We start from the raw sequence: 13,527 nt of genomic DNA, 5'->3' as shown, positions 1-13,527 counted from the left end.
TCCCTGGCCCGTCTGCGTGGGTGGGGCCCTGTGTGTGCCCCCCGAGCACGCACGTGTTTGTGGGATACGCTCCGCGTTGTCCCCTTCGCCCCGCATCACCCAGCACAGGGCCCGGCCCACGAACACTTGGCCGCCTGGTGACTGGCGGCCGCTTGCCTGGCCTCACACGACTGCTTCAAGCCCGTCCGTCCCCTCCGGAGAGGAGTGGCCGCCGGGAGCTGCGGGAGCTGCGCCGACCCAGGACTCCCCGCGCACGCGCGCCTGTGCGCACAGGCAGGCAGGGCCGTTTGCACGCCCGGGATCACGCCGCGGGCGGGCGGCTCCGGCCCCTTGCTTCTCGGAGGCAAGAGGGGAGAGAAGAGAGCTTCCTCGTCCTCAGTGACAACCCACTGGCTGCGCCGCCCTTGCCAGCATTCTGCGCTTCAGCAGCCCCGAGGCCGAGCCCGGCGCACGCGCTGCCTAGAGCTGCAGTGGGCGTCCTTGCACACGCCTCACGGGGCACGTGTGTTTCCAAGGAACCGGCGTCTGGGAGTGGAATGGCTCGTTCTAAGCACTCTTTAAATTTTGAAATTTCCCAGCCTCCGCTCCACAAGGAAAATGGTCCTCACATCCTTGCCGACGTTGAATGTGACCATTACGTAAAGTTCTGTCGCTCTGATGCCGGGTCCCTCGAGCTCGTGGTGGTGACCGACTGTCCTAGGGTCAGTCAGGTTGGGCAAGCTCTGGATGTGCTTTGTCCCTTTGCGTTCTCTTTGTGAATAACCGTCATTTTTCTCGTTTTTCTGTAGGATCAGCTGACTTTCTGTCATTGATTGGTAGGAGCTCTTTGCATATGGTGGATATTAACTCTTTGTCCATCTAGTGCAGATTTTTTTCTTCCAGTCTGTCCCCTGTCTTTTCAGTTGGTTTATGCAAGCTTTCCTGCACAACCATCACCTCGTCTTTAAGTGTATTTACATTGCTGGCCTCTTTATTTTTGGCTTTTGGTTTTTGTGTCTTGCTTAAGAAGATCATATAATACCCTTTGTGTTTTCTTCCAACTATTTTTTTTTTTTTTTGAGAAAGAGAGAGAGCTCGAGTGCATGAGCGCAGGGGAGGGAGAGGGGCAGAGGGAGAGAGAGAGTCTCAAGCAGGCTCCACGCCCAGCATGGGCCCGACCAGGGGCTCTGTCTCACGACCCTGAGATCATGACCTGAGCTGAAGTCAAGAGTCAGACACTTAACCGACGGAGCCGCCCAGGCGCCCCTCGACTCTTCTTATAGTTCTGAGTTGTTTATCTGTTGTTTGTTTCGTTTAACTTAATCCGCCCGAAAGGTCATTTTGTGCTGAGCCTGATTTGGTTTTGAGATCAAAAAATGAATGAGATGTTCCGTTTATCTCCCAGTTTGCGAGCCGGGCCGCGCCCCACGTCTAGGGACTGGCCCCGCACCGTCCCCCCCGCAGGCCTGCCCGGCTGACGGCCGCTGTCTGCTGACTCCCTGCAGGGCCGAGAGGGACTCCCTGGAGAACACCCTGCTTGACACCCAGCGGCTGTCGGGGCAGCTCCAGGCGGAGCGTGAGCAGCTGGAGGGCGAGACCCAGAGCCTGCGGCTGGCTCGGCAGACCCTGCAAGGTGCCCTCGGGGGGCTGCACGTCCCCCCCGCCCCGTGGAACTCAGCCCCGAAGGAGGGAGGCTCCCGGTGCTGGGCCCGGGCGCAAAGCTGGGCAGTGGCCTCAGGCTGAGCGTGGTGGCCCCCTGCCTGGCCCCTGTGCTCCCTGTCGAGCCCAGCCGGCTGTGGGTGGGCCTGACCACGGGCAGTACAAGGTGACAACTCGGGACATTGCAGCGGGCCCGGGGCGCTTGTCCCCGCCGGCTCTGGCAGCGTCCTTGGAGCAGGTGTCCCTCCAGCGCGCCGGCCCTCCGCAGGGAGCTCGTGAGGGTTCCCACCGCGGCGCCGTGCGGCCAGTCCCTGATGCGCCTGTCACTCCGCAGTGGAAATGCAGCAGCTGAAAAGTGCCTGGGAGGTCCAGGAGACGAAGCTCCAGTGGGACGTGGGGCAGCTTCAGCGGCTAGTGGCCCAGCAGGAGCGGGAGGTGCAGCTGGCGCTGGAGAGCCAGGCGCTGGCCCACCACGAGGACCTGGTGCGGCTCCAGAGGGACAAGGTCCGCTTCTGTTGGGCCCCCGGCTGCCTGGGCACCTCCCAGGAGCCCACCGTGTCCTGTGAAACAGCGGACCTTGTGGTGGGGGGCCTGGGAGAGACCAGGAGAGAGAGGCGCCCCCGCCGTGCCGGGGCCGGGGCCAGGGGAGGCCTCCCCAGGGGTCGCGTGAGCAGCCCAGGGCCTGGGGCACAGGTGCTGCCTGGGTCCACTCAGACCCCCGCAGCAGAGGCCAGGCCTGGGGTTGGCTCACCTGCTGCAGTCTGTGGGCCGGGAGCACCCCCGCCGGAGCTATCCCACTGGCCACAGGCCCCCCCACTCTTGTTTGACACATCACACATGTTGTGAGTGTGGAGCTCGGGGGAGGTTTGGGAACCACTATGTGCATGGGGCGGGGGGAGACCCAGCTCTTGCTTTGGTACGTAGCTGACTGGAGTGGACAACCCGAGGGACCCGTCCTGCCCTGCTGTCCCGTGAACCAGGTCTCACTTGGGACCCACTGGCCTCGTATGTCCTGACCCACGCAGCCTTCACTGCCTGTCCCTTTGCATCGGCCCAGGAGACGCTGAGTCTGTCTCTGACAGAGGAGAAGGAAGTGGCAGCTCGCCGGTTGGAAGAGGAGAAGAAGCTGGTAGCAAAGAACGCAGCCAAGAGGGAGGCTCTGAAGGAGGAAATTCAGACCCTGAAGCATGAGAGGGATGAGAGTCTCCTCCAGCTGGAACAGGAGATGCAGCAGGTGATGGGGGCTGTGAGGCAGCAGGGAACCCACACATCCACTCCTCACGTCAATCCTCCCACCCAGCAAGAGGCCTATGAGGGCAACCTTTCTGGGTCACTGCTATTGCAGCTTTGGTCTTCCTCAGCAGTTCTGGTGGACAGAGGTCCACCCGCCTACTCATCCATCCAGCAACCCACTCATCCACCCATCCACCAATCCATCCACTCATCCATCCATCCATCCATCTATCCATCCACTCATCTATCCATCCACTCATCTATCCATCCACTCATCCATCCACCCATCCACCCCATCCATCCACCCACCCATCCATCCACCCATCCACTCATCCATCCATCCATCTATCCATCTATCCATCCAACCATCCACCCATCCACTCATCCATCCATCCATCTATCCATCCACCCACTCATCCACCCATCCATCCATCCACTCATCCATCCATCCATCCATCCACCCATCTATCCATCTATCCATCCAACCATCCACGCATCCACTCATCCATCCACCCATCTATCCATCTATCCATCCATCCATCCATCCATCCATCCATCCACTCATCCATCCATCCATCCATCCATCTATCCATCCACCCACTCATCCACCCATCCATCCATCCATCCCCATCCATCCACCCATCTACCCACCCATCCATCCATCCATCCATCCATCCACCCACCCATCCACCCGTCCACCCCATCCATCCACCCATCTACCCATCCACCCATCCATCCATCCATCCATCCATCCACTCATTCATCCATCCATCCATCCACTCATCCATCCACCCATCCATCCATCCACCCATCCATCCATCCATCCATCCACCCACTCATCCACCCATCCACCAATCCATCCACCCATCCATCCATCCATCCATCCACCCATCCATCCATCCACTCATCCATCCATCCATCCATCCATCCACCCATCCATCCATCCACTCATCCATCCATCCATCCATCCATCCATCCACTCATCCATCCATCCATCCATCCATCCATCCATCCATCCATCCACTCATCCATCCATCCATCCATCCATCCACCCATCCATCCATCCACTCATCCATCCATCCATCCATCCATCCATCCATCCACTCATCCATCCATCCATCCACCCATCCATCCATCCATCCATCCATCCACTCATCCATCCATCCATCCATCCATCCACCCATCCATCCATCCACTCATCCATCCATCCATCCATCCATCCATCCATCCATCCACCCATCCACTCATCCATCCACCCATCCATCCATCCATTTCTCCACCCACCAATCCATCCATGTACTTGACTGTCCCTCCACTCATTTGTCCACCATCCATCCCTTCACCTGAATATCCATCCATCTCCACACCCAGCCGTGCTCCCACATACGTGGCCATCTAGCCACATACCTCATTTTCCATTCACATACCTAACCATACACCTATCCATCAATTTGCTTAAACATCATCCAACCATCCACACACCCGACCATCATCGACACAGTCATAGTCTGCAGCCAGTCCCTTGACCATCTGTTTATCCACTCACTTCAACATCCTTCCCACACCCTCAGCTGTCCCTCCATATCCACCATCCGTCCCTGTGTCTGACGACCCATCCCCCTGACCAGCCAGCCGGTGTGTGGAGACCTGGCTGAGTGGAGGCACGGAATTTGGGCCATGTCAGTGAGAAGGCCCACGGACCCCACTCGGGACAAGGGCTGCCTCTGGCTGATGTGGGATCAGGGACACAGCACGTCCTGGCGGGGGCTTTAGCACCCGGCTCTGCAGCAGCCTCTCCTTCAAGAGGCCCCTGGTCCTCACAAGCACCCCGCCCCCTGCTGCCAGGCCCTGTCGCTGAAAGAAGCAGAGAGGAGGCTGCTGGAGGAGGAGCTCTCCCGGGCCTTGCAGGAGCTGGAACAGGTGCGGCAGGAGGCCCAGAGCCGGCACGAGCGAGCCGAGGTGAGCCCTGGCGCCCAGGCCAGGCACGGAGCACCCGGCCTGGCACCTGCACTGCCCAGCAGGCGCGGCCAGGCCCCCAGATGCACCCCCTTCCTGCCCAGTCCCAGGGACACAGCCCCCTCCGTCCTACCCCCCCGAGCCTGGACTCCCCCAGGGACCGGCTGGGGCTCCTGCTGGGAGGAGACACCGTCTTAAGGGGAAGGAGAGGCCCAGTGAGCCAAGCCGGTTGGGGGTGCGAGAGCCAGGCCCTGCTCCCCAGCAGCAGGCCTGGCCAGAGGCCGCAGGAGGGCCCGGGGCCGCAGGTGACCTGCAGCAGAGCCGAGCAGCGCCCGGGCCGGGGCCCCAAGACACCAGCGCGGCCCCGGGAGGAGGACACCCCCGAATGTGCGGGAGGCGCCTGAGGGCCGCTCATGGCTGCCAGAGGAGAAACCCAGGCCGGGAGGCCTGTGCTGTACCGAGGCAGGCGGTCCCGGGGGTCCCGGCCGAGCCAGGACACAGGCCTCCCCGAGCCTTGAGGGTGGGGTGAGGCTGCCTGGGATGACCAGGGGGACGGGCAGCGGCCGCCAGGGCACCAGTGGGGGCAGTGACCCTGGGGGTGCTGGGACTCCCCACCGTGGCCGCACCCGCTGCTCCATCTGGTGCCCCCCATGTTGCCGACGGGGAGCAAGCCCCCCAGGTGAGTGGCCGGAGTGAGGTGCGAGGAGGGCACAGGGAGCAGTCTACGGGGGAGCAGCACCCCGGGGGGCTGGCGCTCCACACACCCCAGCCTCCAGGGGGCCGCAGCCAGGCCAGGCCAGCACCTGTCCTCCTGCGCTGCCTGTGTCCTTCCTGCTCCATTACCCCTGCACTGGGTCCAAGGCACCTGTCCCCACCCACTCCCTGGTGCGTCCCCAGCCCCAAGGTCACAGGCTTCGCTGCTCCACTGGTGCTGAAGTGGCCCAGTGAGCCAGCGATCGAGCGTGTGGACAAGACACAGGACGCCGGGCGGCGGGCCTCGAGGAGGGCGGCCCGGGGAGGGGGCCGAGGCCCGTCCCTGGGGCCCCGTGCGGCCGGACACGGGGTTGCCATCAGGACTCGGCTGCCAGGGGGTCTCCACACCCCCAGGGCTGCCTGACGTGGTCACTCTGAGCCGAGCTGCCCGCAGGGTCCAGGCGCCCACGCTGCTCTGTCCCACCCCAGGCCGGGGGCAGCGGGACCGTGGGGGTGCCCTCCTCCTCCCATCCTCACCGAGCTGCCCCCCAGCAGCCCCCGCCGCCCTGGGAGCTGACGCCCAGCCTGCCCTGGCGCTGGCTCGGAGTCCCTGCTGGACGGGGTGGCCTGCCAGCCGGGCGCTCCCTCGGCCACCTTGGCGTGAGGGTGCAGGTGACAAGCCCTGGGGGGTGCGGGGAGAGGCCCACCCAGAAAGGCCTGTGGGTGACACAGAAAGTGGCCTGGCAGGTGGAGGGCCCCACCACCCCCACAGGGGCTCCCCGGGGGCCCCACCCAGCTGGCTGCCGGCGACGGCCATGTGCAGGGCGGGGAGGTGCCCGCAGGATCCAGGCAGTGGGGCTGGTGGGTGCCCGAGGGACCCCGCACAGGGCCAGAGCGGGGAGCGGGGGTCCTGGCGAGGAAGCGGGGGGCCTCGGGTGCTGCCTTGCAGACAAGGAGAGCCGCCAGCACGGCTGCCCGGCCCGGGGCGCAGGGGACCCCACCTCCTGCCAGCGCCCCCAGGCCTGCTGGACGGGGTCCCCCCGAAGGCTGAGGCCCCACAGAGCAGACTCGAGTCCGGGGGACCGTGTGGCTGCCTGAGTGTGGTGGCGGGGCCTCCACAGGGCCCCCGTGTGCACCGGGACGTGGGCACGGGCCAGGCCGTTGCCCTAGCTCCCTGCTCGCCCCCCACCACCGCGGCTTGGGCCCGGGGTCCGCCGGTCTGGCCCCCCCATGCACCCCAGCAGCTCCCCGAGGCCACCACCTGCCGCTCCCTCCAGGCCGCCGTGGGCGCCACTGACGCGGAGCTGAAGGCCCTGCAGGCCCAGTTTGAGGACGCGGTCGCCGCGCACCAGAGGGAGGCCGCAGCTCTGAGTGACAGTCTCCGGGAGGTGGCCGCAGAGCGAAGCGACACCAGGAGAGAAGTGAGGGGGTGCCGGGGGAAGGGGGGGTGTTGGGGGGAAGATGGGGTGTTGGGCGAAGGGGGTGCCGGGGGAAGAGGGGTGTCAGGGGAAGAGGGGTGCAGAGGGGAGAGGGTGCCAGGGGGAAGAGGGGGTACCGGGGGAAGAGGGGGTCCCCAGAGAGAAGTGAGGGTGCTGGGGGAGAGGAGGGAGGCCCACCCATCCGGCTTCCCCCCACCATCCAGCTCCCCCGCCCCGGGAGGAGCCCCGGGGCGGTGGTGCTGGCCAGGCTGGGCCTGCGCAGCATGAGGTGCAGGCCCCTGGGACGGGGCGCTGGGGTGGAGGGGCCGAAGTGTGGGGGTCCCATGGGGTTTCCAGGGGCGGCCAAGCATGGACCCGGCTAAGGCCCCGAGGTGGACACGGGGTCCCCGGAGCCACGTGACACTGTCCCACGGGGGTGGGGGCAGGAGGGCCAGGCCGCGCAGCAGGCAGGCGACGGGGAGGTGTTTGTGAGGGGCTGTGACAGGGCCTGGGGAGCCTGGGGGGGGCGGGGGGAGGCGCGGTGGCGCCCAGGTGGGGCGTGAGGACCCAGCCCCCAGGCCGCCCGGGCCCCGAGCCAAGGCGAGCGCTGCAGGAGCCCAGGGGAGAGCGGGGAGGGGGCCCCCGGGGCAGCCCCGGCGGGGGGCGGCACAGAGCGTGATTCAACATGACAGGCTGTTTACTTTGGCCCCCAAAGAGAAAGGTCTCCTTTCAACAGATTTCAAAGTCAGGCTGGTCAGCGACCACACGGGGAAGCAAAATGAGATTTTAAAACTAGGGGCTGCAGCGGGGGCGCCGGGGCGGGGGGGCACGTTTGCTCTGGCGAGGTGAAGGAGGAAAGCACAGGCCCCCCGGGAAGGTCAGGTTCCCAGAGAGGGGGCCCCTGGAAGGAGGGGGACCTCCAGAAAGGGGGGTCTCAGAAAGGAGGGAACCCCTAGAAAGGCGGGGAACCCCCAGAAAGGAGGGGCCCCAGGAAGGGGGTGGGGGAGCAGGGGGCTGAGCGAGGAGGCCGGAGGAAGCCAGGGAGCCCAGCGCTGAAGAGCCTCCCAGGCGCCAGGCTGGCCCAGTTGTCATGGAAACCACAACGTTTTCACAGCCTTTAAACTGGAGGAAGGTCCAGGCTTCTCACAGCCCCGCCTGAGGTCCACACGCGTGTGCAGGCACATGAGCACACCCCACGGTTCACACACGTGCACGCCCCTGACCGTGTGCGCGGGACGCACACGCGTGCACTTGTGTGTGGACGCAACACCCGCAGGGGGGCTCACCTGGGCGCTGCGGGGCGCACACCGTGTGCGGCAAGTCGCACACGCGACTCCACACGCCCACGCGCACGCAGGTCATGCCTGTGCACACGCGCGGCGCACACGCCCGCACACACGCGCAGATGCACACGCTCACGCGTGCACGCCGCACACCAAGCACACACGCGCGCTCGCGCTGGCGCCCAGGCCGGAGCCCGGAACCGCCCGGCCCCGGCTCCCCCCGGGCTGTGCGGAGCCCTGGAGCCGCCTCCCTGCAGGAGATTTCAAAAGACCCTGTTTATACAATTTCTAGTAAAGAAATAATTATTATAATCACATTAAGTGATTTGGCTGTAAAATTCCTGTAAAGAGGACGCTGTTCTCCCGGGGCGCAGGGCCGGGGGGGGGGGGCTCGGGCTTCGTGTGCCTGTTTTCATCTCCGCCCTGGGAAATGGAAAGAGCCTCCTTACTGCGGGGAGGGCCTCGCGCTGCTCCTTGACCCCGCGCGGATTTTTGCTGAGCTCTGCGGAAACTGCTCCCCACGGTCGCGGCTCCCACATGCGGGGGGGGGGGGGGGGGGGCGAGGAGGGGCTCGGGCTCGGGCCCTTCCCAAACAGAACAACAAGAGCCGCGGGGGGACGCGGCAGCCGGGCTGGCCGGGGGCCTGGACGCTGCGCTGGAACGGCCAGCAGCGTGGGGTTGGCTCTTGGCAGACCAGCGCCTGACACTGCCCGGAATTCCTGTGGCTTCCCCTCCCGGCAAGGCCCTCTCCCCCGGGGCGGGGCGGCAGCCCCACGGAGGGCCCTCCAGAGGCAGGCGGGGTGGAGGCGCGGGGTGGGCACCCCCGGGGCGGGGGACAGGGTGGGGCCCCCGGCCCCGCTCCTGTGCTCCTCCGAACCCCAGAGTCGGATGCGTCCCATTCGGGGCCTGGAACGGGTCTGACGGGGACAGGGGCTGCGACTCACACCCACGGCCCCCACCCCTGGCCCGGCCTGCAGGGCCGAGCCTTGAGACCAGGGCGGATGTGGAGCCCGCCCCCGGCGCCCCGGGGGCCTCTGCTGCCCCCCCCTTGGGTCAGGAGCACTGGACCCTGAGCACTCAGGAGACAGTGGAACCTGCTGCCCGAGCAGCTGCACGGCCTGGCCCACACCGGGCCTTCTGAGGGCCGTTGCCAGAGGCCCCCCACTCCCCGCCGCCTCCCGTACGATGGGGACCGGGGCCCACGCGACTGGGTGTGCCCACCACCACGCAGGGGTCGGGAGCCCAGGCCACTGGCACCGCCAGGGTGGGCAGCGGCCCCGGTGCCACATCGTCACGGACGCAGAGGGTGGGCACCAGGGGACGGCAGGCAGGGCAGGCCGTCAGGACCTGGGTGGGGACAGTGCACATGTGCAGGCAGAGCCATGACCCATGTGGTCCCCGCTGACCAGTGAGCAGGGCCCGGGGGAGCCAGGCCACACCAGGGGCCAGGAGGGTTGGAGTGTCTCCTCCCTGGGCCCCGGGACCAGCCCCCATGAAGCCTCAGTGGCATGAGGAGAGGTGACCCCCAGGTGGGCACGTCCAGGTTAGCTGCTTCTCCTCCAAGTACTTGGGGACACAGGGCGAGGGGCTACATCGGTGCTGCGGACCAGAGCCGGGGCAGCTCCACGCCCCGACCCCTGCCCGCGCCCCTGACCCTGGCCCCGGCGGCCGCACAGCCACATGCTCCTCCCCCAGGCCGAGCGGCTGCAGGCCCAGCTGGACGAGGCCCGGGAGGCGCTGGCCGTGCTGCGCCGGGAGCTGCAGGGGCGCGAGGAGAGCGGCGAGGGGCTCCGCAGGGAGGCCCTGGAGGCCCAGCGGGCGCTGGGGGACGAGGCCCGTGAGAAGGACGTGCTGCGGCGCTCCAACGCCGAGCTGCGGGCCGCCATCCGCAGGGCTGAGCAGGACCGGGCCAGGTAACGGCGCGGGGCCCCGGTCAGGGAGCCCGCCCAGCGCAGGGGCGCAGCCCAGGGACGAAGCCCACGGACACGGGGGTCCCTCCGACGAGGGCCGGATGGTGGGGCGGGCTCAGCTACGTCGGGCGCCCACGCGGGCGGGAAGGCCGGGATCCCAACAGGGGCAGCCCTGCCCTCAGCGATTGCCCATCTCGCAGGCCAGACGGTCCCGAGTGGCCAGCAGGGCACGGCCGAGGGCCGAGGAGCAGAGGAGGCGGGGCCTGGTCCAGGGCCTGGAGGGCCCCTGGGGGGACGGCGAGGCGAGAACGGCCGCCCTCACGGGGTGGGGGGCACAGGTGCCAGGCTGCGCTGGACGTGCGTCTCCGGGTGTGTGGCTGCAGAGACAAAGGCAGGGGGAGGGCCCTGAGGGGCACGGCCAGCTCGGCTCCGGGCCTCGGGAGACAGACCCCGGGCGGCGGGCGGCACGGGCTGGGCCCACCGGGACGCTCTGCTCAGCTTTCAGAGGGCCAAGGAAGAAGGGGAGCAGAAGCTGCTGGTGCTGGAGGAGGCCCGGGCCGCGGCGCAGAAGGAGGCCTGGGAGCTGCGGGCCAGTCTGAGGGAGGTGGAGCGGGCCGGGGCCGACGCCCGCCGGGGGCTCCAGGAGCTGGGCAGGCAGGTGAGGGCAGCCACCGGGCCCGGCCCGCGGGACGTCGCCCCCACCCCGGGGCCCCAGGGCCGCAGCGAGGGGCTCGGGACAAGGCCGTGCTGCTGTGCCCCTGGAACACTGTCCCCACACGGCCACCTGGGACCCGAGGACGGCGGCACTGCTTGCCAGTCTGCCTGCCACTCGGGCTGCATGCCGAGGTCCCTGAGATCCCTGGGGTGCAGACCCCATTCAGAGGCGGGGCCCCGACGCCCCTGGACTCTGGGGGACCTTTCCAGGTGTCCACGGCCATGTCCAGGGCTCGTGGACGCCCTGCGGAGGCTCCCGTTGTCCTGTGCACCCCGGAGCAGCCGTCTCCGCACCTCCCTCCTCCCCCACGGCCTCCCATGAGGAAGGTTCTAGCACCGTCCCTCTCGGAGGAGGCCACGGAGGCACCAGCAGCCGCGCCGCCGCCCCGGCCCGCTGCTGGCCCTCGAGCAGTCAGCTCCGGGGGTGGTCTCAGGGCACCCCCACCTCCCGCGCCCTGCGTGCAGCCGCTGCCCACTCGGAGGGCTCCCTCCCCAGGACACGTGAGCTGAGGCTGGGGTCCAGGGGGGCCCCTGGCCACCCCATCCGTGCCGCCCACTGTCACAGGTGAACATGCTGGAGGCTGAGAACCGGAGGAAGAGCCAAGAGGTGATCCAGCTGCAGGCGCGGGGCGCCCAGGACGCCGAGCGGCAGCAGCAGAGCCAGCGGGAGGTACAGCAGCGGCAGAGGCTGGCGCCGAGGCCCAGGCGGCCCACGAGGGCGCCCGGGGGGAGGTGGGGGGCAGAGCGGCCCGGAGGAGGCCCCAGCCTGCCAGAGGGGTGTCGCTCCCAGGCGAGGCCGGGACCAGGGGTGCACAGCAGATGGGGCGGCCTGAGGGGAAGGACAGGATGGGCTGCTGCGTGCGGACAGACGGCGGGGTCAGGGAGGGCCCTCGGCGCCTCGGCCGGGCCGCCGGAAGGGAGGAGAGGGGAGGGGAGGGGAGGACGGGGGGGCTGCAGTGAAGCTGGACGGAGAGCGGCCTGGGCCCGGCAAGGCAGGGGAGCGGCCACCCGGTGCCCCGCGTGTGCAGGGAGGCCGCGGGGCAGCCAGCAGCGGTCACCCACCGCGCAGGCCCCAGAAGCCCGTGGTGGTGTGTGGGGCACCCTGAGGCTCCTGGCCCCAGGCTCAGGGTGACGCCGGCCCTGCCCTCGCTACCGCAGGCCCCAGGACGGAGCTGGCCAGAAGGGACCCCTGGAGGGCCCCGGCAGGGACAGCCTAGGGTCACAGCTCCACCCGGCCCCGGGCTCCCTCGTGCCTCCGCTGCCTGCCAGGATGTGCTCCGGGGCCCGAGGGGTCCTTGCCCGCCTGGGCTCAGGGGTCCCCGTGGCCGAACACAGACTGGGAGGCGGCTCCGAGGTCTCCGGGGCCGAGACGTGCCGAGGACGGGGCGCGGGGCCAGGCGCAGGGCTGAGGCGGGCGGCTAAGGGGGGCTCCCCGTGCCCCGCAGGTCCTGAGGCTGCGGCAGGAGCTGGCAGAGGTGGAGGCCGGCGCCGAGGCCCAGAAGCAGCAGCTGGAGGAGCGTCTGCGCCAGAGCCGCGGGGTCGAGCGGAGCCTCCGGGCTGAGCTGCGCTCGGTGTCCGGGAGGCTGCGGCAGGCCAGCGGCGCGGCGGAGGGTCTGCAGGCTCGCCTGGACGAGGCCTGCGGCCGGCTGGGCAGCCTGGAGCAGGAGCTGGCCCGGGCGGAGGCTGCCCGGCGGGACTCGGAGGGCCAGCTGCGCCGGCTCTGGTCCACGCTCCGCTGCGGCCTGGGGCTCCAGGGACACGGCCCCCCAGGCTCCCCCAAGCCGCCCGGCCTCCCGGGGGAAGGTCAGTGTCCTCGGTGGTGCAGGGGCTCCTGTCCAGGCTCCTGTCCAGGCCGCGGGGCCCACCTGGGGCACACGGCGAGGGGGCTGGTCCCCCGGGCTCCCCCGGGTTCCCCGCGGGTGGGGACAAGCAGAGAGCCGGGGGCCGGGACACCTGCGTGTGTGTCACCAAGTCCCCACCACGTCCCCCCGCCGTCACTGTCCCGCAGGCTCAGACAGCAGCCCGGGCCGCTCCCCGCGGCACAGGGCCAGCACCCCCAGCCGGGCCGGCTCACCTCCCCGAGGGCCCTCGCCTGCACCCGGGGACCACAGCCCGGCGGTGGACGTGGCCTCCGTGCGAGACGCCCTGAGGGACTTTGTGCAGAGGCTGCGGGATGCCCAGAGGGAGCGGGTAAGGGAGTGGACAGGACACGCGGGGGGCTCCCATCGGCCGGCCATCCCAGGCGTGCTGGAGACCCTGGCAGGGCCTGCGGGTCACGGGCACCTACGTGTCGGACTGGCCTTTGGGTGGCATGACTCGTAGCAGCGAACCCCACCGTCCCTCCAAACTGGACCCGAAGCCCAGGGGGCCCAGGGGCCTCTCTTCCTCCGAGGGGGCGGCAGAGGCCCTGGCGCCAGGTGCCGTCGGACACCCCCTGGGGTCCATGTCAGCCACCCGAGCCCCCAAGCCTCCAGCCCGACGCCGCGGCCCTCCACCCCCGCCAGGCTGCCCCCTGACCTGGGTCCTTCCACCCAGGACGACTGGCACCTCCAGGTGCTGAGCCTGAGCCGCCAGCTGAGAGAGGCCGAGAGCGCGCGTGCCCAGGCCCAGAGCCACGCGGGGCAACTGCAGACGGCGCTGGCAGAGGTGGAGGAAGGTGACCTCCTGTCTCTCCCGCCCCCG

General features: G+C 68.4%; 1 protein-coding gene across 4 annotated transcripts in view; it reads left to right on the top strand.

Moving 5' to 3' along the window:
- The window catches only part of CROCC2 (ciliary rootlet coiled-coil, rootletin family member 2), a 60,322-nt gene that overhangs the window by 32,246 nt on the left and 14,549 nt on the right, over window positions 1–13,527 (top strand). For all 4 annotated transcript variants that reach the window (XM_072718926.1, XM_072718927.1, XM_072718928.1 and 1 more), the window contains exons 16-26: window positions 1,485–1,612; window positions 1,973–2,142; window positions 2,696–2,872; window positions 4,717–4,830; window positions 6,798–6,941; window positions 9,917–10,134; window positions 10,630–10,789; window positions 11,411–11,515; window positions 12,291–12,648; window positions 12,854–13,035; window positions 13,381–13,501. In XM_072718926.1, coding sequence (XP_072575027.1) covers window positions 1,485–1,612; window positions 1,973–2,142; window positions 2,696–2,872; window positions 4,717–4,830; window positions 6,798–6,941; window positions 9,917–10,134; window positions 10,630–10,789; window positions 11,411–11,515; window positions 12,291–12,648; window positions 12,854–13,035; window positions 13,381–13,501 — 1,877 coding nt within the window. The remainder of the gene's footprint in view (window positions 1–1,484; window positions 1,613–1,972; window positions 2,143–2,695; window positions 2,873–4,716; window positions 4,831–6,797; window positions 6,942–9,916; window positions 10,135–10,629; window positions 10,790–11,410; window positions 11,516–12,290; window positions 12,649–12,853; window positions 13,036–13,380; window positions 13,502–13,527) is intronic.

This window comes from Vulpes vulpes, chromosome 9, assembly GCF_048418805.1.
Source record: "Vulpes vulpes isolate BD-2025 chromosome 9, VulVul3, whole genome shotgun sequence".
NCBI classification, from domain to species: Eukaryota; Metazoa; Chordata; class Mammalia; order Carnivora; family Canidae; genus Vulpes; species Vulpes vulpes.
This window is presented reverse-complemented; position numbering and strand designations above follow the sequence as displayed.